This window comes from Macaca nemestrina, chromosome 7 (genome assembly GCF_043159975.1).
Source record: "Macaca nemestrina isolate mMacNem1 chromosome 7, mMacNem.hap1, whole genome shotgun sequence".
NCBI lineage: Eukaryota > Metazoa > Chordata > Mammalia > Primates > Cercopithecidae > Macaca > Macaca nemestrina.
In genome coordinates, this window is record NC_092131.1 from 160251303 (window position 1) to 160275640 (window position 24338).

The 24338-nt window shown below is 42.8% G+C and overlaps 2 protein-coding genes across 16 annotated transcripts in view; both read right to left on the reverse strand.

Annotated features, from left to right (window-relative positions):
• LOC105491835 (mitogen-activated protein kinase binding protein 1) overlaps window positions 1-19196 on the reverse strand; it is a 57726-nt gene extending 38530 nt beyond the window's left edge. For 5 of the 6 annotated variants that reach the window (XM_071067058.1, XM_071067057.1, XM_071067055.1 and 2 more), the window contains exon 1: window positions 14066-19196. In XM_071067058.1, coding sequence (XP_070923159.1) covers window positions 14066-14179 — 114 coding nt within the window. In that variant the 5' untranslated portion in view covers window positions 14180-19196. The remainder of the gene's footprint in view (window positions 1-14065) is intronic. The other variant, XM_011758563.3, reaches the window with a different exon arrangement.
• Window positions 19197-19333: 137 nt separating this feature from the next.
• Window positions 19334-24338, reverse strand: part of LOC105491898 (MAX dimerization protein MGA) — a 171570-nt gene continuing 166565 nt past the window's right edge. For all 10 annotated transcript variants that reach the window (XM_011758623.3, XM_011758672.2, XM_011758629.3 and 7 more), the window contains 2 exons: window positions 24139-24315; window positions 19334-23165 (listed from right to left, as the gene is read on the reverse strand). In XM_011758623.3, coding sequence (XP_011756925.2) covers window positions 21889-23165; window positions 24139-24315 — 1454 coding nt within the window. In that variant the 3' untranslated portion in view covers window positions 19334-21888. The remainder of the gene's footprint in view (window positions 23166-24138; window positions 24316-24338) is intronic.

Consider the following 24338-nt stretch of genomic DNA (forward strand, 5'->3'; position numbering starts at 1 on the left):
GATGGTCTCGATCTCCTGACCTTGTGATCCGCCCATCTCGGCCTTCCAAAGTGCTGGGATTACAGGCGTGAGCCACCGCGCCGGGCCAAGGCTTTTTTCATGTAGCAGTCCCTACTCTATCCCTACCCAATCCACTTCCCCTAACTGCAAGACTCTGAATGAAAAGATAAGGAGTAGGGTTTAAGAATATGCATATTAAAGCCCTCCAGGTGGTTCTAATGATTGATATCAGATTGGGAACTACTAAATTAAGGCATTTGCCCTTTTATTTCCAAATTTTAGCCTCTCTTGGGTTAGTCCCAGTGTTCCAAGTATTTTTTACAAGAACACACCAGAGGTACAAAAGGTCTGGGGCAGAGAGATGATCTACAGCTGCCATTTACTGAATGTATACTTTGTGTCAATAACTGTTCTAAGCACTTCAGACAGATCATCTCATTTAATACTCTTGACAACTTCATGAAGGACTAGTATCTCCATTTTACAGATGAAAGAGGTAAGTAGTGAGTGGAAGAACCAGGATTTAGACCTGGGGCTGTCTGGTTCCAGAAATCGTGATGCTTTGAGGAGAGAGTTCAAATTCTTCAGCACCACCAGAATGCTACAGTTTCTGAAACAGCACAAAGGGAGGTCACTATGCCTTTGTGCAGGCATCAGGGACAGGTCTGAGCGCCAAGACAGAAGGCAGAGGGCCACAAGATAGACAGACAATAGAGACCTTTCATGCTATCTTTAACATTAACAAAAAAATTTAACAGAACTTATCAGTAGCTAAAATGGGTCTAAAAAATGGGTTCTGACCTCTCCTCACTGAGATGGTTGCGAGAAAGAGGGAGGGTCTTCCTAATGCCAGAGTATCCCATGTGGTCAGAGCTTGCCCATGTCCAGCCTATGCTATAGCCAAATATAGACAGCAGACACCCATTTCCAAGGCAACTGGCATTGCAGGGTCAGAAGCAGGAGAAGCTGATTTCGTATGCAGATGGAGGAAGAGGTAAGGAACGCGTCAGACTAGAGGCAGAGGGAATGAAGACACTCCAGCTAAAAGGCCCAGTTAGTTATATTAATAGTGCAGTCATCAGCACGTGCCCAAGTCCAGAGAGCAGATTTAACAGCTTTTACAGTGCCTGGTACAGCCCTTCTGCCCTCTCTTTTCTCTTCCACAGTTATCAGAAAGGCAAGAAAAGGAGTTATCTCAATGTAAGCATGCAGAATTGGGGTGGGGGTGGGGGTTGTTAGATTTTTTTTTTCCTCTAAAGTCAGTCCTCTCTACAATACTACAGCAAAACCAGAACCACAAGCAAAGCTTTATGAGCTAAAAATCTGGTCATCAAAAGGATCTAATCCCTCCTCATACATACCAACTCTACATACCTGAATTTTCTTAAACTCTTGCTTTTCTATTTTGTAACCAGGGAGAATATTAACTGTTCCTTCTCTGGACTAAGTGTACAAAGTGAATGTGTCTCCCGGAACAAAAAGGGGAGTGTGGAGGGCTCTCAGTGCCCCTACAGTCACACAACTTATGCCATGAAACCCTCCAGGGAATGAAGGTTTCCTCAACCTATTCTCTACAAAATGCTCACTTCGTGCCAACACCCCAGTGTAGGCCTTCAACACATTCCTGGATATAGCAATGGGTTTCTAATCAATTTCCTTACTATAGACTCTTTCCTCCCCTTCTCCAACCCATCAGCGTAAATTTTCCACAGCATAGCTTTGATCCATGTTTCTCCCCTGCCCAAAAACTTTTTCAGTCACTCCTTCCGGTCAACTAAATAAAACATAAATGTTTCAGCCTAGCATCAGTGAGCCCTGCCCTTCTCATAATTCTATTTCCTACTACTCACCTATATGAATCACGTGCCTTTGTCAATCTGGACTATTCATTTTTCTGGAAAGGAGCCTCGTTTACAGCTCATATGCTTCTTCTAACCTTCCCTTCCACTACCCTATACTGAAATCCTACCTTTCCTTCAAGGACCAGCTCAAATGTCACATCCCCTCTGATTCTTTCTGTGATCGCCTGGCCAGAAATGATTCCTTCCTCCTCAGTACTCTTATAGCAGCACTTAATTTGCATCATTGACATGGCATGCACTGCTTAGAACCTTGTAAAGAACTTCTATTCTTTATGGATTTCTCCTACCAGCCTATACACTCCTGGAGGGCAGAGGTTGTATCTCATCCAACTGTATGCTTATAGCACAGGGCACAGTGTTTAATATATATTTGTTGAATCAGTTTTTTAAATACTCAAAAACATTGTTTAAAAACTTAAAATCTTGGCCGGGCATGGTGGCTCACACCTGTAATCCCAGCATTCTGGGAGGCCGAGGCGGGTGGATCATGAGGTCAAGAGTTCAAGACAAGCCTGGCCAACATGGTGAAACCCCATCCTAATAAGAATACAAAAATTAGCCAGGCATGGTGGCATGTGCCTGTAATCCCAGTTACTTAGGAGGCTGAGGCAGAAGAATTGCTTGAACCTGGGAGGCGGAGGTTGTAGTCAGCCAAGATAGTGCCACTGCACTCCAGCCTGGGTGACAGAGCAAGACTCCATTTCGGGGGAAAAAAAAATTAATTAATAAATTAAATAAAAAACTTAAAATCTTTATGACTACTCTTTGGTTAATCTTACTTAGTAAGTTCTTTTACCTCCTAGGGAATTCCCCAGCTATGTATCAATGCCGGCCCTAGAAGCTGCAGCAGGAAGTAAGATTCTGATGCCTTTCCAGAAAGACAGAGGAAGGCCTGAATAACATAATCCATGTGCCATACATGATTACAAACAGAACACTCTTATCCCTGACTTTAGTAAAGACATGCATAGTATGGCTCTTCACAAATCTGACTTAAGTTATAATTAAAGAATGTGTTCGCGGCCAGGCATGGTGATTCATGCCTGTAATCCCAGCACTTTGGGAGGCTGAGGTGGGTGGATCACGAGGTCAGGAGTTCAAGACCAGCCTGGCAAACATGGTGAAGCCCCATCTCTACTAAAAATATAAAAATTAGCTGGGCGTGGTGGTACGTGCCTGTAGTTCCAGCTACTTGGGAGTCTGAGGCAGGAGAATTGCTTGAAGCTGGGAGACAAAGGTTGCAGTGAGCCGAGATCACACCACTGCACTCTAGCCTGGGCGACAGAGCGAGACTCTGTCCCTGCCCACCCCCCAAAAAAATAAAATAAAAGCGACCATGTTGCTCAAAAAGAGCTTTAAATGCCCTCGATAATCAGAACAGTGTTATCTCTAGGTGTTGGAATTATAGATAATTTTTCTTCTTTATGCTTTTCTATATTAGTTGTATCAAATCTTTTCAGAAAGCACAGGTACTTCAAAAAGTATCAAAAAATATTTTATTTATCAAAGCTAAATGAGGAAATATTTTTGAAGATATTAGAAACTGGTCGGGTACGGTAGCTCACACCTGTAATCCCAACAGGAAAAAAAAATCTACTTTGGGAGGCCTAGGCAGATAGATCACTTGAGGTCAGGATTACGCCTGTACTCCCAGCTACTCAGGAGGCTGACGCAGGAGAATCGCTTGAACCTGGGAGGCAGAGGTTGCAGTGAACTGAGATACCGCCATTGCACTCCAGCCTGGGTGACAGAGCAAGACTCAATCTCAAAAAGAAAAGGAAATGAATTGTCTCAAATTCAACAAGCTAACCATTAATCTTCAAGAAAATATTATGTCCTATTACTTCTTTAAAAAACAAAAAAAGCTTATTATACCAGACATATTTTTCAATAGCACTTGTGCATAACTGCTTTAATAAAATGAGCATACAGATTTTAAATTTTAAACATCTTAGATTTACATATGAAATACACATGTTTAAATTGGAGAGACTTCCATCTTTTTTTTTTTTCTACTTACAAAAATAATGCAGGCTCTTTGTGAAAAATTTAAACATTACAGAAATATATAATGTAGACAGTGAAAGTCCATCATAATCTACTATCCCTCCCTGAGATAACCGATATTAACAAGTTTGGTATTGATAGCCTCACTCTTTAATATGCATATACTAACACATATATGTTTTAACAAAAATATAAATAATCATTAACATAAAAAAGTATTATACAATTTGCTTTTTTCCCCCACTTAAGATATCTTGTATACTCTTTCACATCAGTACATACAGATTAACCTCATTCTTTCTGGTGGGTACAAGGAATTTCATCTTACTGATGTACACCAATCCCCTACTCATAGGTACCTGGATTACTTCAAAATTTCACTCTTATGAATAACACCAAAAAATTCAATTACATACACCTTTGTGCAGTATGTGTGTTTGCACAGAATAAGATGCCAGAATTATAACCGCTGAATCAAAAGGTATGAATGTGCAAATTTTTCTAACAGATATTACCAATTGTCCTCTAAGAAAGTTGGATTAATGTATGTTTTCACCAGTAGTGTAAGGGTATGATTGCACCTGTATCTTCACATCTTCATGTATCTTTATTTTTTTAAGCAAAAAAAGAATTTTTAATAGATTATTTCACTCTGGTCACAACATTAGAAACTTAAATAACGAGTTACAAAACTAACACATTTTCACTTGGCCTGTAAATTCTTAGTCTGACAAAAGGCTAATTCATTTCTCAAATTATTTGTCAATACAAATTAGACCCAAAAGAAAAAAAGTTATTTCTATACCTAGAGAAGCTTTTCCTGTTAAAAATCATGCTCATCACCCCGGTGGTTTCTAAACAGATAAAGAAAAAAATTAGGACTCCCCTCTACTCCTGGAGTTCACTGGTTTGACATTTTTTAAAAATTTCCCCCCAAAATCATAGTCATAGTCCTGAAATAAATTACACAGTAGTTAGTATCAAAAAGAATTTCTGCTAAGCCTTCCTTTTGGTCAGTATTGTTGATACACGTTAGAATATTGGCAAGAAAAAGGTACTGAAGATAGTTCACAATAAAAAGCCATGCAGAAAGGCTGATTAAAAATGTTGAAACAGAAGAGGCTGAGCCTACAAAAAAGGACCTCTCACAAATGGAAACTTGAAGGAATAAAATGTTGCTAACAAATTAGAAGAAAATTCCTTGGTATTCTAGGTATCTCAGATACTGATAGTATTAGCAACCCCTTATAGCTATAAAGTTATTTAAAACTTACAATGTGCTTTCAAATTCATTAAATCTCATTTAAATCTCACAATGGCCCTGGGAGGGAGTCTATAGCTCCTTGTGACCTAGAACTCCTAGCCTCAAGCAATTCTCCCACCTAGGGCCTCCTAAGTAGCTGGGACTACAGTCATGCACCACCATGCCCAGCTAATTTTTTTTTTTTTTTTTTACAGACATGGTTTCACTGTGTTGCCCAGGCTGGCCTCGAACTCTGGGACTCAAGTGATCTCCTCGCCTTGGTCTCCCAAAGTCCCAGCTACTTTTTTTTTTTCTTTTTTTGAGACGGAGTCTTGCTCTATTGCCAGGCTGGAGTGCAGTGGCGTGATCTCGGCTCACTGCAACCTCCACCTCGCGGATTCAAGCAATTCTCCTGCCTCAGCCTCCTGAGTAGCTGGGACTATAGGTGTGCGCCACCACGCCCGACTAATTTTTGTATTTTTAGTAGAGATGGGGTTTCACTATGTTGGCCAGGATGATCTAGATCTCCTGACCTCGTGATCCACCGGCCTCAGCCTCCCAAAGTGCTGGGATTACAGGCGTGAGCCACCACGCCCGGCCCAGCTAATTTTTAAAAAAAGTTTCTAGAGATGGGATCTTGCTATGTTGCCCAGACCAGTTTTGAACCCCTGGCCTCAGGTGATCCTCCCACCTTAGCCTACTCTGGAGTTACAGGCCCAAGCCACTACGTCCAGCTCATATTAACTCTTGAGAAGCTCTGTTCACTAGCCCATTCTAGGTTTGTTATGAGGCAGTATCTCAGTGACAGCAGCTGTAGAGGCCTCAAAAGAGAACCCAAAGCAGCCTGGAGAAAGAGCATCATAAGCAGAAAGGACATGTTGAGAAAACTCAGCAGCAGGTTATTATATCATATGAAAACAATCATGGCATACAAAGATACTGTGCCCTCTCAAACAGAAGCCAACCAATGAATGTCATGCTAACGGAGGCAGGCCTGCATGTTACAAGTTTAGTCCTGACAAACAGCTGCTTGCTTTTCTCCAAAGCAGTAGTATAGAGGTGCAAGAATCAGAGTTTCCGAGCATGCTCCCAGCTATGCCCCACAACTGCAAACTGCCTATGGGCTCTTATCCATCCAATCCATGTAGCTTGGGGCTCCCTCTGCTCAGGACAAACTGAGGGAGTGCAGGGAAGCAGAGGCCTTTAGACCTCATACTTTTGCACCTATAATGTTATCACAGTGCCTATTTGAGAGAAGATATAAAAAGAATAGACATTCGAGATTAGGCGAGACAAGGCACTTGCTCGAATAACTTTGCAACCTGGAGCCAGCATGGCCACATGGAGTCAGGTGGGCAAGTGACCTCATTTCTGCTTATGTTCAAATTAACTCATCAACCAAATGCCATCATCCAGGTCAGCCTGGACATGAGACATTTTAAGTCCGTTTTTTCCCAACTGGAAGAGGTATTTCCACGAGCTACTCTCCACAGCTTCAAAAACAAGGTCAGCTGTATGCTAACAGAGATAACAAAGAGGTGGAATTCAGAGGAAAAGAGGGAGAGACCTGAAGGAGCACTGAAGCTAGTCAAGAGCACGAGCTACAAAATCAATCAGCCAACCAAGAGCACAAGTTTGAAGCCCCGTGATACCCACACACAAAAACAACCAAGGCATCCGTGGGTCTGCCCTTCACTCCCCAACCAACCCCAAGAGAGAAGCAGCAACTGCTTGTGGCTTCTGGTCATCAGGAATCACGCAGCTTCACTCTGCCAACTTGACATTCACATACCCACAGAACCAAGGTTGCACAGTTGCTAACAAGAACAAGCAGGAACAACAGTTCAGGAAATATGGAGCTGGAGGTGGGAAGAGGAGTAACGATACAGATGGACAAGGGTTACTGAGTGATGGATCTAAAATAATAGTCTGAGAAATGCATTAAATTGACTTTTATAAGGAATGTTGGAAAGACAGCTGACCCCCCCGCCCTTGGGGAACTGCCCCTTTTTCTAAGCTGAGTGCAGGATGTGCCCCTTGGCTATGGCAATACTAGGCACACTTCTTCAGTCAGCGCCATGCTGTGCACATGAAGGCTCCTTGGGAGGAATGCAGAATAAAGATTAAGTGTGGGCCCTGGAGTTCAGAAAGCCTCTATCTGAATTCTTGCTTAGCCACTCACTGGCTGTGTAACTACCAGCTACTCACCTGACCTCTCTTATCATTTGTTTTCTTAACTACAAAATGGGGTGGTAATACTATCTATGGTAGAGTTCTGTAAAACTCGAATAAGATAGTATATGTAAAATGCTTAGCACAGGCCTAGTACATCCTCACCCACCCTGATGACACCATTCGCATCACATCCCTCAGAAACTGCCAATACCTTTACCATTGTTCTATTTTTTCACTTAGGCTGTGGTTACACAGGGGAATCATTTATCATTATTTATAATACAATGTTATATCTGTACATTCTCTTAATGTCTGTTGTATTTCATATATATATATTTTCTTAAGACGGAGCCTCGCTGTCTCCCAGGCTGGAGTGCAGTGGCGCGATCTCGGCTCACTGCAAGCTCCACCTCCCAGGTTCACGCTGTTCTCCTGCCTCAGCCTCCCAAGCAGCTGGGACTACATGCACCCACCACCACGCCCTGCTAAATTTTTTTATTTTTAGTAGAGACGGGGTTTCACCGTGTTAGCCAGGATGGTCTCGATCTCCTGACCTCATGATCCGCCTGCCTCGGCCTCCCAAAGTGCTGGGATTACAGGCGTGAGCCACCACGCCTGGCCTGTATTTTGTAATTTTTTTAAGTCTTGTTTTCTTAAGTGCTAGCACCTATAACAGCATCAGCCAAACTTATGAAGAAAGGACCAGAAGAGCCACTAAAGGAAGATGGGTCTCAAAGGCTGATTAGAACTGTGATGAATAAGGAGCAATGCTCAAATCCTGAACCACCAAAGAAACTCTCTTCTCAGGATTTCTCCAAAAGAACATTTGGCAAAGCGGGAAAAAAAATCAGTCATATGGTTTCAGAAAGGGTTGTTCTAAAATCTTCAAGTAAATTAAAATATCAATTACAAACAGAGGGGCAGAGAGTTTTTTGTTTGTTTTTAAGACAGGGTCTCACTCTGTTGCCCAGGCTGGAATACAGTGGTGCCATCACAGCTCACTGCAGCCTCAAACTCCTGGGCTCAAGCGATTATCCTGCCTCAGCCTCCTAAGATGCTGGGGCTATAGGTGTGCACCACCATGCCCAGCATAGCAAGGAAAGGAAAATATCTTTAGCTTCATTTCAGTTTGAGGGGGAGAGATAAGGCATATAAACTTTAAAATCCCAGCAAGAAAAAACAAAACAAAACAAAAACCAAAAAACACAGGATTGTTTTACAGAATACGGAAGCAACCAAAAAAAGCACTGCACACTTTTGGAGGCCGAGGTGGGCAGATCACTTGAGGTCAGGAGTTCGAGACCAGCCTGGCCAGCGTGTTGAAACCCTGTCTCTACCAAATATACAAAAAGTAGCCGGGCATGGTGGCACATGCCTGTAATCCCAGCTACTTGGGAGGCTGAAGCAAGAGAATCACTTGAACCTGGGAGGTGGAGGTTGCAGTGAGCTGAGATCACACCACTGCACTTCAGCCTAGGTGACAGAGCGAGACTCTGTCTCAAAAAAAGAAAAAAAGGAGGGGAAAAAAAAAAGAAAGCATTGCAAACATTATGATAAAATGAGAGGGGGGAATTTACTCCCTAGAAATCTAGAAGGAGCTATCTATACTGTAAACTCATTCTTCTGTAAAGTATCCTTCAAAACCAGAGGAAAATAATGTGACCAATGAAGAAGCACTGGACCTGCTGCTCTACCTGTTGAAAGGAAGGATTGATTTGGAAAATCTAGACATTCAAAAATATCAACGCTAAAAATCCACACTACCCAGTCTGGCTGTCATACTCACTTTTATTTCTTGCCTTCCTCACCCACCTTTTTTTTTTTTTTTTTTTTTAAAGGTAACAGAAGTTAAAGTAAAATCCACAAATGGGGTAATAAACACCCAAGAAGGTGGGCAGGTCTCATTCTACACCTCTACTGAGAATTGCTATGAAAAGGAAGCTGCCAGAAAACCTGGCTTTGTCCTGCACTAAACAATGGAGCCCAGAGGAGAGGCTTAGCCTGGAACAGTGGGAATGTAAAGTATAACATAACAAATCCTTCTGAAAACACTGTAGCTTTATTTCTTTAACAACACTGCAGTCTGAACATGAAGTAAAACCAACAGATACTCTGAGGATGAGTGGGGCAGACCATGTGCTCATAGAAGCTTAGTTTGAATAAACATAGCCCCAATTTCAAGCCCTGGACTGTTTTCTCCAAACAAAGGGTCAGTGATAACAGCATCAAGCCCAACTTCAGATCAGGGGGTTGGTGCGGAGGTCACAGAGGTCAGGCCAAAGCCTCATTTCTACCTGTTTTTTCACTAGTCAAGAAATGAAAATACACAGGTGACAAATGGAAGACATTCAAAATACCAGCAGGAAATAAGACATTGACTCAAATCCAAGAGGGGAACCTGCCCTAAATTGCAAACTGGAAGAGAGAAAAACTTGGAAAGCAGCAGTGCTGTTCCACTCTGAAATGAGTGAGGCCAAGTAGGTGAGAAGAGGTTTCGAAAGACAACTCCCCGCCTGAAGAGGCTGGGCTATTTTTAGACAGTAAAGGAAGAGGTATTGGGTCCAGGGAGAGATGCATCCTCTCTCTCCAATGAGAATCACTTTGAAGGCTGAGGGCAGCTGCAGGCACCGGAAGGAGGAATGAAATGGAGATCAAAGAAACAAAACTAGGAGAACACTGACATTTTTCATTGTATACCACCTGTTGTGAGGATCTCAAGACACTTCACAAGCCTTATTTCAAGAGATCTGAGAGAGAAAATTCAACAAGAGCTTGACCAAGGTCATTCACAAAGGGTGATGAGGGGCATAGCTGCTGGCCACAGCGACATCCACTCTTAGTCATCTATTCTATGTGGAGAGCTCAGAGCGTGTTCCCTGGAGCCTGGCACAGAGGCGAGCACCACTAGTCCCAGCTACTCAGAAAGTAAGGCAGGAGCTGGGCATGGTGGTTCGTGGCTGTAATCCCAGCACTTTTGAGAGGCTGCGGCAGGAGGATCCCTTGAGGCCTGGAGTTCGAGACCAGCCTGGGCAACAGAGTGAGACTCCGTCTCTACAAAAAACAAAAATAACTGGCTGGGCATGGTGGCTCAAGCTCGAAGTACCACTACACAACTATACAGGAAAAAAACTTGGAGACAAAAATAGAGAAAGAAGAATTAGATTTACAATTAAAAAAACACAACTAGAAGAAAGTCATCTTACCCATTGTTTCCAGAAGGAATAATATAACCTAGATCAGATTAATGGCTCTTAAGGAGGAAGATCTCAATATCTCCTTCGGTTACTTTTTAAAAATCTAGCAACCCTCCAGCGCAGACAATCCTTTTGTAACCCTAACTTAAATCTTGCCTGCTGGGCTTCGGTCCATTTCTGTCCTTTGTCCTTGAAAACAAGCCCAGCTCCCTCCACATAAAAATCTTTCAGAAACTTCTAAGAGGAGGAGGGTTAGCTACCAAGATCACACACATTTGCTTCTTAAGGAAAACACACCCCAACTTAGAGATGAGAGGCAGGAATTGACATGTCTACAGGCTCTGAACTTGGGGCTTTACTGGTAACTTCAAGTCACACTTCACCAAGACTAAGCTGATTTAATATAAAACTTTAAATCAGTCTTTTCCAATGTACTCGACTGAAGAGACTTCCCTCCCTTCGAAAAAGCTTAATGAAAATCTCAGCACTCATCTACTCTCTTTGCTGTAACTTAAATCTCCACCTCCACTGGCTCTCGCACACCAGCGTTTAGCCATATTTTTTAACTAGGTTTCTCCTGAATTAAGAACCCTTTACTAGAGCACTGCTTTCTACATACGTGGACTTCTTCTCTCTTACGTCCTTCACACCTAATTAGGTTGCATCTCTACTTCTTTGTCACCTTTTCATTAATCCTAGTTTTGATTTCTCTTCTAAAGAGGTCATAAATTCGTCCTGATTATTTTATTCACCTAGATGTCCAAGTTTATCCCGCACTATATTTGACATCTTTAAATTATTCTTTTTTTTTTAAGTACTTACTGCCTATTTTACACTGTCCTAAGCGACGTGATGTAAAGGAAATAATGAACATGACCCCGATCCTTAGGAAATGAAGACATACATAAAACAACAATAAGATATTGGTTTCAAGGTCGGGGGCTAGTCACAGAAAGCCCTGTGGCTCTGATAAATACAGAATTGGACCTAAAAATAAGTGTAGAATTTGGTGTAAAGGAGAAGACTACTTGAGATAGAAACAATAGTATAATTCAAAGCAGGAGGCAATCTGAAGTAAGAGCTGCATAAAGGCTTTCTGACATTTCCTCCTTTGCCCCCCAAAAGGGGCGTGTGCCTTTTGGTCTTCAAATTTTATTTGAGAATTAGCTATCCATGAATCACAAATTTCCTTTTATCCTGATTACCCACAGCCACCACATATTAGAGCAACTCACAGAGCTTAATACGCCTGGTCCACAGAGCTTAATACACTAGAGTAATCACAAGGCAGGCTTTTAGAATAATCTTAGGTAGAGACCTTTTACTAAGGAGTGTGGGGAGTCTGGCATCTCTAGGGTCCTGGGCACACACAGACAGCTACGCCTCTTGGGTGCTAAAGATATGCACCAGTCATTTTGCTGCCAGACCATTCAAGGGTCATTCAACTTCAGCTAAGTATTTCATACACAGCTTCAGGACAGACAAAGCCATCTAAAGCAGTCTGAAGCACTGAATTCCTATTTTAAACAGGGAATGGGTAAATGGCCTTGCCAGGGATGCCCCTTTTCCACTGTTTTCCTGGAGAGCTCTTCTCCACCTGCCTTAGGACTCACAGTTCAAGCATCCCTTCCTCTACGAAGCCTTTCCTTTTTTTTTTTTTTGAGATAGAGTTTTGCTCTGTTATGCAGGCTAGAGTGTACTGGCGGGATCTCAGCTCACTGCAACCTTGGCCTCCTGGGTTCGAGCAATTCTCCTGCCTCAGCCTCCCAAGTAGCTCGGATTACAGGCGTGCACCACCACGCCTGGCTAATTTTTGTATTTTTAGTAGAGACCAGGTTTCACCATCTTGACCATGCTGGTCTCGAACTCCTGACATAGTGATCCACCCGCCTTGGCCCCCCAAAGTGCTGAGATTACAGGGGTGAGCCACCATGACCAGCCTGTGAAGCCTTTCCTAATTCCTCTAAACTGAGTTAGGTTGCCTCCCCTGTGCTTCCATTAACAACGTACACATACTTCTAGAGCAGCACTTAACCACACTGTGTTTTAATTGTTTACATGTCTGACTAGCCATAAGCTCTTTGATGGCAAGGGTAATGTTTTACCCATAACTGATTGCACACTTAATAGGCACTCAATAAACACTTGTTAAATGCATTAATAATGGGTGATATTGGAAGTCTTAAAGAATGGCAACATACTTTCTGAATTCCAGACCAAAATTACAGTAAGAATTAACAATGAAGGCTAAACTCTTATTATACATTTCTACTACATACAGCATTCCTGGCCAGAAAAAGAGGCCAAAGATTTGAGAAGATTGTTCTAACAGTGCTGATCACTGCCAAGTTACCAGCCAAGAATAAGAGCACTTGCAGTATTAAGAATGAACAGAGTCATATCTAAAACAATTTCTACATTTCAGGCTTATTTGCCTGCCTCAGGAGAATAGAAACAATGATGAATAAGAGACCTTGGAAGGGTCACAATGTCCACCGATCACAAAACCTTGTAGCAAACTGTGATTCAACACAACTTCTGCTGAAATATACAGGAAAGTTGTTCACCTTCTTACCAAACCTACTCCAGGTTCTGCTAATGAATACAGGGCTGAACTAAGTCCTCCCAGAACCCTGCCAGTTGTACAGTGGCATTCTAAATCATTCCTCATGGGATTTACTCATCACTGAAGAGATACAGGCAAAGCAATACAATGCTGTGGTCTCAAATGCCTCTCCCAGTAACAACCTCGTACCTCACAAGGCTATTGTGTTTACAGGCTACTAATAAGACACAAAATCTGATCTGATCCTGTGGGAATAAAGCCCTGGTCTCAAGTGATTAAACAAATGTAGTCTACTTCTGGGTTCCCAAAGTTGTGGGGTTTATTTAGTTGAAGAAAGCATAAGGACCAAAACCCAGACAAGTGAAGGGATGGAAAGGAACTTTGCCTCTGAGGATCATTTGCAGCCTTGGCATATAGTGAATGAGATAAGCAATGCTCAAGGGCCATCCAGAACTTTTTGCTGACAGATATCTGGCTTCTTGCATGTTATCATTCCTAAGAAGCCAAGATGCTCCAGTTAGCCTCTTGAAGGGCCAAAAAAAATTTGTTTTGACCCTAGGCAAGAGCAATTACCAAGCCAGTAACTCTGACTAGGTGTTTTAGCTATTTCTTTCTGCCACTACAGTCTTACATAACCCCAGCTGTTACATTAACACCTGCAGCTACATTAGTCACACCTTAGCCCTTCACAAGGTATGTGTTCCTACTGTCCTTTCCCAAGAAGGGAAACTGAGTCATAGCATATCAACTGGCTTCCCAAGCACATGCTTAGTGTATAGTGAGGCCTCAATTGAACCCAGGTGGCCTTCCTACTATTCACCTCTTCTCATGGATGAATCTCAGCATGCCCACCCCTGCTGCTTTTTCCTTCAACCTAAATTGCCTGCACAGATCACATGTGATCCTTCAGAGTAAACAAGAGCTTCTAGTTATCTTTACCAAGAAACAGGAAGGTTAACGAGGAACATGGAGCAGGAGAGGGTGGGTTTGGAAAGAGGTGGCTCCCAACAGGACTCACCTTGGAGCTGAGGTCCTCTCGTCGGTTTCCTGCCTTATTTCTGCGCAGTTTGATGGATGGAGATCTCAACAGATTCTTGATCCGGCTGGTAATGGTTGACCCTTCCACAGCCATTATGACGAGAAACCCCTTGGGACAGTCCCCGGCACAGTCCTGGGTCTTGTCTCAACAGCGGCACTGTCTTCCCACTCCACAGGGCTTCCCAATATGCCCTCTCACTGACCTGAGATGGCAGAAGCCAAGTATAACAGTGTCTTACCTTCTGCCTAGCGAAGTCTGCAGTTTTTACCTCTGGGTATTGCTCTCACCATTTTCCTCACCCCCACCTTCTAGCCCTGCACAGTTTCTTGCAACGTCGGAAGGAAAGGCTCACGAAAAAGGGGGGAAATCCTAAGCCACTAAGAAATGCCAGGCCCACGCCCGCCAGAGGCGTTTAACTGGCGAGATGGATGGGATGGGCCCTAGTTGGTTTCGTGGACGATCTGGTTCCCGTTAATGCCCAACTGCTCCCATGGCAACTGTAGAGTCCAACGGAGGAGGCCGCCGAGACCACCAGGGATTTCCGCAGGCCTGGACACCTGCGCTAGCGCCGGTGGGGACTCGGCGCGGCGGGGCTCGCCGCAGCCCACAACTCGTTCTGCCGCGGGAGCCTCCCTCCCCCACTCCCTATCCTCCAGAGCTCGCTCTCCGCCCTCCACAGCGGCTTTGGACCTTTATCTTTCACCCGCCTCTGAGGCCCCTGCTACTCGTCAGCGCCCCCGTTCGGGCCAGCCTCACCAGCCTCGGCGAGCGAGGGCCACCCCGCTCACAGCGCCCTCGGGCATCGCGTTCGGCAATTTCAGCTCCGCCGCTGTAGAGGCAGTGGTAGAGGCAGCAGCAGGAGCTATGGTGGCACGATCGGCTCAAAACGCGAACTACCGCCTGGGCCAAGCTGCGCGCCAGGTGGGCGGAGCCGATGCGAGGGGCGCGGCCTGTAGTCAGGAGAGCGCTTCCAGAGTGGACGAGCAAGATTTACGGGGGCGGAGCCAATGAAAGGGCCCAGGAAGCAGACGGCTTGGGACTAGAGAACCACGGAATCCGCACAATTGCGGGTACCGCTTTTAGAGGAAGGTCAACAGAACATGGCTTCAGAATTCAGAGAACCAAGCCTTTTATGGTATTATCAGGCCTGGTCCCCCATGTAACTGCACTTCCCAGAGCCCCAAGACGATAACCACGCCTCCAGAGTGTTAAGGTTGCCATTTGATAGGCCCGAGGGACCGTAGCTGAAACTCGTAGCTCAGAATTACAAGACTGAGCTACAGCCTAAGAGCTCTGCTGCCAGCGACCACAAGTGTTGAGATTTAAAGCGCCTGAAGTAGTTTCTGCTCGCAGCCAGTCCGGCACGTAGACTCAACGTGGAAAGGATTATTCTGAATAACGCAATTTAATAGCTAAGAATTTAATAGTGTTTTTGCACTGGGCAACCTGATTGGTCATTATGAAAGGGGAAAGGGTGGCCTCGAACAGAAAGGGTGGCCTCGAACAGAGCTTTGGGCGTGCGGGGGCAAGAGAAGACAAGTGAATGTGCTATGTTAATAATACTGCAGGTTTCATGGTTTTAGCCTCCGACGTCCCATTGTGCTTCCTCAGCTAAAGCTGACCAGCAGCACTTCGTTGCTCCAGATCTTTCCTCGTTCCATTTACTTGTGAATCCTTTTCTCTAGGGCTGTTCCTTGCTGAGGTCACTGTCGAGCTTGCTGATACTAGATCGAGGGGTAGTTTTTCTAACTCATGTCGGGGGAGGCAGAGGGAATACACGGAAATGTTACATGAAATATGTATTTCCTCTGTATTCTCCACTTACTGCCATAAGAAATTATGAAAAAGCCTAACCCAGAGACTTGGGCCCCAAGGGAATAGTACACTGGTGTGTCCGTCTCACCCTATCCAGATCTTTTGAATCCCTGTGGAGATGACATGTGTCTGCAAGAGGGAAGAACCTCTAAGAAATTATTATACCTTATGAAAAAGCCTAAGCCAAAGACAAGGGACCCAAGGGAATACTACACTGGTCTGTCTCACCCTACCCAGATCTTTTGCAGCCCTGTGGAGAAGACATGTGATAGCAAGAGGGAAGAACCCCTAAACTCATTGCTTGTGTACAATGGTGAGCCTTGTACAGCCAAGTGGCAAAGCACATATGTGCTTGTGTATACTGTAGCCACATACTAAAAATGAGATTTGTAAAGCTCAAGTTGACATGGAGATGATGGATGTCATCTCCTGGAAGGCCAACTGGCAATAACATGTGGCCTTCTTCCCTTCAACCATGCAACTGCAAATATTATGAAACATAAAATACGATTTTCACATTTATTTCCCAAGTCTGGAGGAAGGCAAGAACCATTAGCTACAATATGCAAGAGATAGTTGGTTCCCTCAACCTTTTGCTAGTTACATGATGCAACCTCTCCATGGGAGTAAAAGCTAATAAATGGTGCCACCTGGTGTCTTTACTTGCATGCTGCAGACCACAGCAGCTGCCATCTCCACGCATTAAACTAGAGTAAAAATGTGCCCAAAGAGCCATCCCTAATCCTCTCCAGATCATTCTGGTGTCCACTAACGGTTTTCTCACCTAATCACTCATGGCCAGGTAAATGGTTTACGAAGTATCATTGGTCATTTCTTTCATGAAAAACAACTGAAAGCAGTGTAATGAGGATTTCTTAAGTCTGAAACCTGGGTACTTTCTGTCTTAGGCCAAAGCCACACTTTTTTTTTTTTTTAAACAGAGCCTCACTCTGTCGCCAGGCTGGAGTGCAGTGGTGATCTCAGCTCACTGCAATCTCCGACTCCCGGGTTCAAGCCATTCTCCTGCCTCAGCCTCCCAAGTAGCTGGGATTACAGGCACGCGCCACCATGCCCAGTTAATTTTTGTATTTTTAGTAAAGACAGGGTTTCACCATGTTGGCCAGGAGGTCTCGATCTCCGGCTCACGATCTGCCCGCCTTGGCCTCCCAAAGTGCTGGGATTACAGGTGTGAGCCACCACGCCCGGCCCACACATTTTTAATTCTTCACAATTCAGTCCAACTTTTATTGTCTAGGTACTATGCTGCCTTTGAGATACCAATATAGAAATAGGCTATAGGCTATTCCCATTCTTCATGAATTCCTCAGAAAATAACAGTCCCAGGTCTAATGTGAACAGAAGCATTATTCACTTTTCTCCACTCAGATTTACAACCACTGTATACATTTCAATGACCACATGATCCCATTAAATTATAATACCATATTTTTACTGTACCTTTCCTATGTGTAGACACACACTTACCATGTGTTAAAACTGCCTATGATATCCAGTGCAGTAACATGCTGTACAGATTTGTAGCCTAGGAGCAACATAGCCTAAGTGTGTGGTTAAGCGATACTATCTAGGTTTGTGTAAGTACAGTCTACTCTATGATGTTTGCAGAACAAAACCACCCAAGCTGCATTTCTCAGAACATATCCCCATCATTAAGTGACGCAAGACTCTACTTGCAATCCCAATCCTCCAAAATGCAGTTAACTCTTCGTATTTCATCATCCATACACTATTTAACACTTTATTCTGCTTTTATATGTCCTAAACATCTATACATAGTGTTTGCCAGCTTCTGAAATTCTAGATGTCTGGGAATAGATGTTAAATAGTTCTGTTTAGCACTATACTCATTAGATCAAATTTTAAAATTCACCCTAGGCATAACATGCAAATATGGTACAATTATAAGATCCTGGGAAACAGGCTAAACATTTGCTCATCAATTCAAATATTTATTGAGCACCTTTACATGCAAGGCACTGTGCAACAGCTGAGACCAATGATTGCAGTTGGAAACAGAATGGATCTCAAAACCATACTTCCAAGACTGCTTTCCTATTATCTTTTCTACCAGCAGTTTACAATAGAAATTAGTAGTTTAGATTTGTCTCAAAATTTCCAACTCATCCCATAGTCTTCCCATCCTCTTAATGCACTACCATCACTATTCTACTCAACACTTATGTGTAAGAGCAGCTCAGTCATGTAATATTAGCTATGCCTCAAATAAAAAGTTGTACTTACCAAATTATTTCCCTCTATTCCAAAAAAATGCATTTTAACTGATTTTTTTCCTCCAACTGGCAGTGAGTCTGAGTATCTTAGCCTTAATTTTCTCTGCACCTAGATATTTGTGTCCATGTAAAATTTCATTAGTAGGCCGGGCACGGAGGCTCACGCCTGTAATCCCAGCACTTTGGGAGGCCGAGCCAGGCGGATCACAAGATCAGGAGATTGAGACCATCCTGGCTAACACGGTTAAACCCCGTCTCTACTAAAAATACAAAAAAATTAGCCAGGCATGGTGGCGGGCGCCTGTAGTCCCAGCTAGTCGGGAGGCTGAGGCAGGAGAATGGTGTCAACCCAGGAGGCGGAGCTTGCAGTCAGCCGAGATCGCACCACTGCACTCTAGCCTGGGCGACTCCGTCTCAAAAAAAAAAAAGGAAAAGAAAAAGAAAAAAAATTATCTAAACCACTAAACCCAAAATAACACGGATTGTCTTTCTTGTGTGTTCAAAACATTTTCAAACTTGTTATGGAAGAGCCTAGCATCAGGGATTTCATAATTCCAGGAAAAAACTACTGCCTTTACTATAAAATTACACAAAGTGAACAATTTGTATGAAGCTTATATAACTGGACTTGATCTGTTAGTGACCTTAATAGATTAAGAGTAGTTGGATGTCTAAAGGATTCCTTTAAACATTTTTGTTAACTGTCAAACCCTTTAACATATCCTCCCTTAAGAACACCTACTGTCCTTTACCACTAAGACTGTGTTTGTGTACCTTTACTCCCCAAGGTTAACAGGTAAACTGCCTTGCTCATACTGACACTAGAATGATTTTAGAATGACTTCTAAAACAAATACTTGCCATCAGGTTGCACACAATTTTGAAGCCTCCATGTAAAACATGCTACAAGGATTAGAATACCAAAAACCTCCCCCAAATGGCATATCAGAAACTTTGAGAAAAGGAAAGGATTCCTATGATAAAACCACTTCAGTGGCAGCTCTCTCGAATATGTCTTAGGGAATTAGATTTCTCTACTCCAAGTTGGCACAAACCTCCCAACACCAAGTTCTGCTTTAATTATTTTAACTGATTTATTTCAGGTTTATATATTCTACCTTTTAATCACCAAACTTCTGTTCTTAGATTTCTAAAAAAATAGTCACTTTTCGAAAGCAGAAAAGGAAAGATATATATATTTAATATATAAAAGAAAATGCTAAATCTGACATAATTATATTCTTAAAAACATTCCATTTATTTACAGATGTATAAAAAGGCGAATTATTGGTCTACTGAGATCATGCTTCTTATAGTGTTAGGGTGAGAGCTCACTGTCTTCCACGTTCCTCAACTCCTCTCACTCAACTTCACCTTTCATAATCACACATGTAATATTCATAGATCAGTTCCCCCTAGGGTAAGGTTAAAGGGTAGGAGTTTTTGGAGATTTTAGATTTCTGTCAAGACTGCAGGATTGTTCTGAAGACTAAGCCCTCCTCAAATTATCCCTGACAACACCTAGCTCTAAGAGGTCTTGAGAACACAGTATCTTGGGGGTTAGAATGATATCTGCAGCCTTCCCCCTAAAACGCCTGGAATCATCCCTCATTTCCATCTTCATACAACTCTCATCAAGAGTCAAGTATCTCCAATCAAGAATCATTACCTATTTACCTATTTTCTTCTTTAAAAAAAAAAAAAAAAAAAGGAAGTGTTAAGCTAAAATGGTCCTTCTTTTCCTGAGGATTGTTCACTCACTTGCCTGCTCCTTGGCTGACCCTCAAAAGCCACAAAAAGAGCCTTGGGAAATCAGGAGGAAATGTAGGGAAAAGACAAGCAAGAAAATAATGGGAAACTGCTATACCTGAATTAAAGTACTAGCATCTCTAAGGACAATTATTAGCAGGGGAGACAGGTGCTGGATTCCTTGGCTAAGGCATTGAATGAAATCTGCTGGGTAAAGAGTGGAAGGATAATGAGAAGCTGAGGAGCACTCTTTACCTACTTCAAGCTTCTTTAGTAACCTTTAGAGGAGGGAAGGTTAAGTGCTGATGAGCAGATCTAGAAAGGCAAGCAGCACAAAACCAACAAGAATTTGCTCCCACTGCAATTTGCAGAGGAAGTTCTTCCACCGTTTTCAATCTGTTGATTACCAGAGTTAACAGGGAACCAACCATGGAAATAATAATTCACTGGCTAGATCCAATCCAAAGTTGGTCTCACAACCTAGGTCTGAAGATATGCTGAGTGGGATTTGGGATAAACAAGACAGGAGATATAGAAGAAATAGCATCACCTAGGCACGGCCCAGGCACTGGAAGCTCTTGTGTTAGTGTTGTAACAACACAAGCAAATCCTGTCAATGAAGACAGAACAGGGGTTACATTCCAAAATATAATTATTTAAGAAAGGCAAAATGCAGCAGCTAAATCCCAGTCTATACAGTTTCAGAATAGTGATTCTTGCCCCCAGGAGTTTCCAAGAGACCCCTCAAGTGCACCATGATTATTTACAAACTAGATAGGAAACATCATTTCTATACTCAATACAAATCTCATCTTCTAGGTTGAAAACTTCAGCCTTTGAGAAATCTATGAAAACAACTATACAAAAATATAAATATCTTTACAGACTGTCAGTCCTTCATATCCTGACAGCTAATGAGTGAAAAAGCTCTACACATCATTGAATCCATGGTTGCAGATAAAAAATATATCTTGTGATTCAAATACTGCCTTATTTCCCTGGTAAAGAGTGCCTACTGTGACTTTTCTTTACATCCTGTGCAGGTAATAGTGAATGAAACCTTCAAGCACCAGGAGGCTGGTTTGATTTGGGAAATTTCCAGCCCCATGATTTTTTATTTTGGCCACTGTCTCTGGTCTGGGGGGATAATGCATTTTATTTTAGCCGTCTCTTGAGTGACGAAATTTGTGGAAGGGGTAGGGCTCCCTCTATGCCTACCTCCAAAATATATATTCCCAGTAAAAATCCCTGGTACTGCAAAATGAGCTTTTCAATGCCCACAAAAATAATAAGGGAGAACTACTATTTTTTTAAGATCTCAAAATATTTAACTTAATAGTAAAAGTTAAAAGCATCCCTACTTTACCGAAGGCTTGAATTTGTTAATTCTGATTGAAAAGGTGAGGGAATGGGAGCTACTTGGGATATGAAAAAAGAAAATTTTGCTGAATGACACAAAGTCCTTCACTTTGGTATTCCATGGTACACATCCTCTCTCTCCCTATTCTTGAAACATCAACTAAAAAGTATCTCTTCTAGATCCCTTTGCACAAGTCCATCACATTCCTTAGATTTCAGACTTAATTCAACAGCTACAAGCTACAGTTCAGTCCACAGCAACTCCAAAGTTGCAAACAGCTCTTTCGCTTGTGGGGGAAGAACTAGAAACCACTGTGGAGCCAGAGTCCTGTTATAAATTCCTTGGGTAAGAGGGGCACCTCGTGTTCAGTAATGGATCACATCTTCTTAGAGAGGATGAGGGGACCCAGCACCACAAGTGAGGTAACACATTTTAACATGATCAGAATTTCAGAGTACTTCTTAATACCAGGGTCAGCACCCTACCCCCTTTCTCCCATCATTATCCACTGCATCATCCAAGTCAAGGATCCAAGTTCCAAGACACAAACAAACAGATGCCTGCAGAGAAAGGAGGTGAGATCAGTTTCCCCTCACAGCCTGGCTTCTGCTTAAGGACAAGTAAGTTCATTTCCCTGCAGAACTTGGTGAGGCCCCCGAGTTGCCCAATTTAGCCACAACAGGTGCCAATGTAGGCATCACCTTGCTTTCCCGGCCTTCCGGGTCATTCCCTGTTAAGTTCATTTTGTGTCCAACTGACCCAACTTTGGCAGCTATAGGTGCCAAACAAGGCATCACCTTGAGACTCTGACCATCTGCATCACTGGAAGGATTAGCTACTTTTAAACCTAGAGGGGCCAACTTTGGCATAGGCCTCCACAAAGTATCTGTGCTGTTGCTGTTCTCCAGGCCAGTCTTCATGTGTAGGGTGGGGGGTGAGGACACACTTTCAGGCTCTGCAAGGAGGCCAGAAGTATTCTTCCCTCCATCAATAGCTTTTTTGTTGGAAAGGAGGGAATCCTTTATTTCAGAGTCAATAACAATCTTAAGGACATCTGGTTCAGAGGCTGGTTCTGCAAGTTGTTTTTCATTCTCAGAAAAGTCATCATCTTCCAAGTGCAAGAGGAGGGGACTGATAGAGTCACTCTCCCCTTGAACATCAGGCAACTCTTTCAAACCAGTTCCCAAGTGCTCAACCTGGAAAGCTGCTCTGTTTCCAGAAGTAACCTTACTGATAAAAGCCCGCCGAGCATCCCCTGGGAACTCTGTATCCATAGAGCTGGGTAGTTCAGCCAGGCTAACAGAGTCATCATTTAGTTGTTGATTAAGGAAGGCAATTTCATTGAGCAGTGAAGTCAGTGTCTCATCAGTATCATCCTCATCTTCCATGTTAGTTAGCAGTTCACTGGAATCAAGAGCTGCTTCCTCTATAGCTGATGTTACTTTCCTCAGTTCCATCTCTATGCTTGAGTCCTTGAGATCTTTCATCTTTAATTTATGAAATGAAGACTCCTTTGACTTCACTCTCTCCCCTCTTGATTCACTCTCTTTCCATTTATACTGAATCCCTCTCATATCACCAGAAATCTTTTTAGGTAAGAACTCTTGTGCTTTCTGCATACTGGAAACGTCAACTATTTGTGGATAAACAGAATCTTTGTTTGCCAGAAAAACCTGCGTTGGACCCAACATCACTCTGCCATCTCTGTTTCCTCTGGAAGAGATTCTACTCTTATCCTCTAAGGAATTATCTTCATTCCTGACGGTGTCTTTCAGATGGTCAGATGGCTTGCCATCAGGAACTTCATGAGGATATTTGCTGCCACCCATATCTACCAAACCTCCCTCTGTGGCCAATGATGTCACATTAACAATTCGTGGCATCATAAATAAGTCGTCGTTTTCTGAAAAACAAAAATTAAAAAAAGAAAAATTCATTTAGATCTACAGAGTTAGCATCTCTCTCTCTCTGTCATACCATATGACCATCTTAGGGAGTTGTAGTCTAAATTCAGCACTCTACTTTTATCAAGATGAAAGAAGTATCAGTTCTTCAAATTACTGACCTAACCCAATAAGAAAAAACTCAACTAAAATCCAACCAAATGGCTCTTTCCACCATTTTTTAAAGTTCCATTTAATTATTTTATAGAAATGCTCCCCCAAGTTAATTCTTGTCCTAAGGCAGAAATACATCTTGATTCTGTTCACCCAATTAACTGCTACTTAGCACAGAAAATGAAGCCCTAGAGGCAGCATGGGAACCAGGAAAAGATGAGTCCTCCAGAGTGAGTCTGGCAAGAGGTAGAGACAAGGAATTTTGGCTGGCAATAGCAATAAAGTAATGAGGATCTTCATATTACTAAAGAGACACTTTTACCTTAATAGACCCTTACCTTTTACCTAATATTACTAAAGAGACCCTTTTACCTTTATCACCTAATCACCCAAGTGAGAATTCTCTTTCAACTTTACCCTTTGCCCCAAAACAGAGTAGTGCTCAAAGTGAATGAGGCTCGTAATGCAGGACTGTTATCATCTCTGAGTACCACAAGAAACTGACAAATATTTATCAACACCAAGACCTAAGACCGTGATTATTTAACATCTTCCTTTCCCTCTGACATCTTTTTTATTCTTCCTCTTAGAAATTACTAGAGTTCACAAAATGGTGCTCAATACCAGGTGTAAAACACACCAAACAGTACCGTAACTCAAGCCAAATATGTTCTAAAAATAGGGCCACCTCTTACCAAGGCAAATGCCAACGGAATAGCTCTTTTTCATTACAGAACACATCCAAAGCCTTCCTTGGTCACTGTGAGATGCTAGAGATAACTTTATCACTTCCCATAGAGGACAACACTTATGACATACCTGGTAGAGCCACAGCACTACTGGCAACTTGAGGCTTAAGATCAGATTCTAAGAGATCAGGAGAAACAGTTACCACTGGTCCTGAGAATAGGGGACCTTTTAGGGTGAGCAATTGCCCTTGTGGAGTCATCACAAGATTGGCAGAGGTGTGTGGAGTGTTCGAGGGTGAGGTATTTTCTGCAAGAAAGATCAGAAATTAG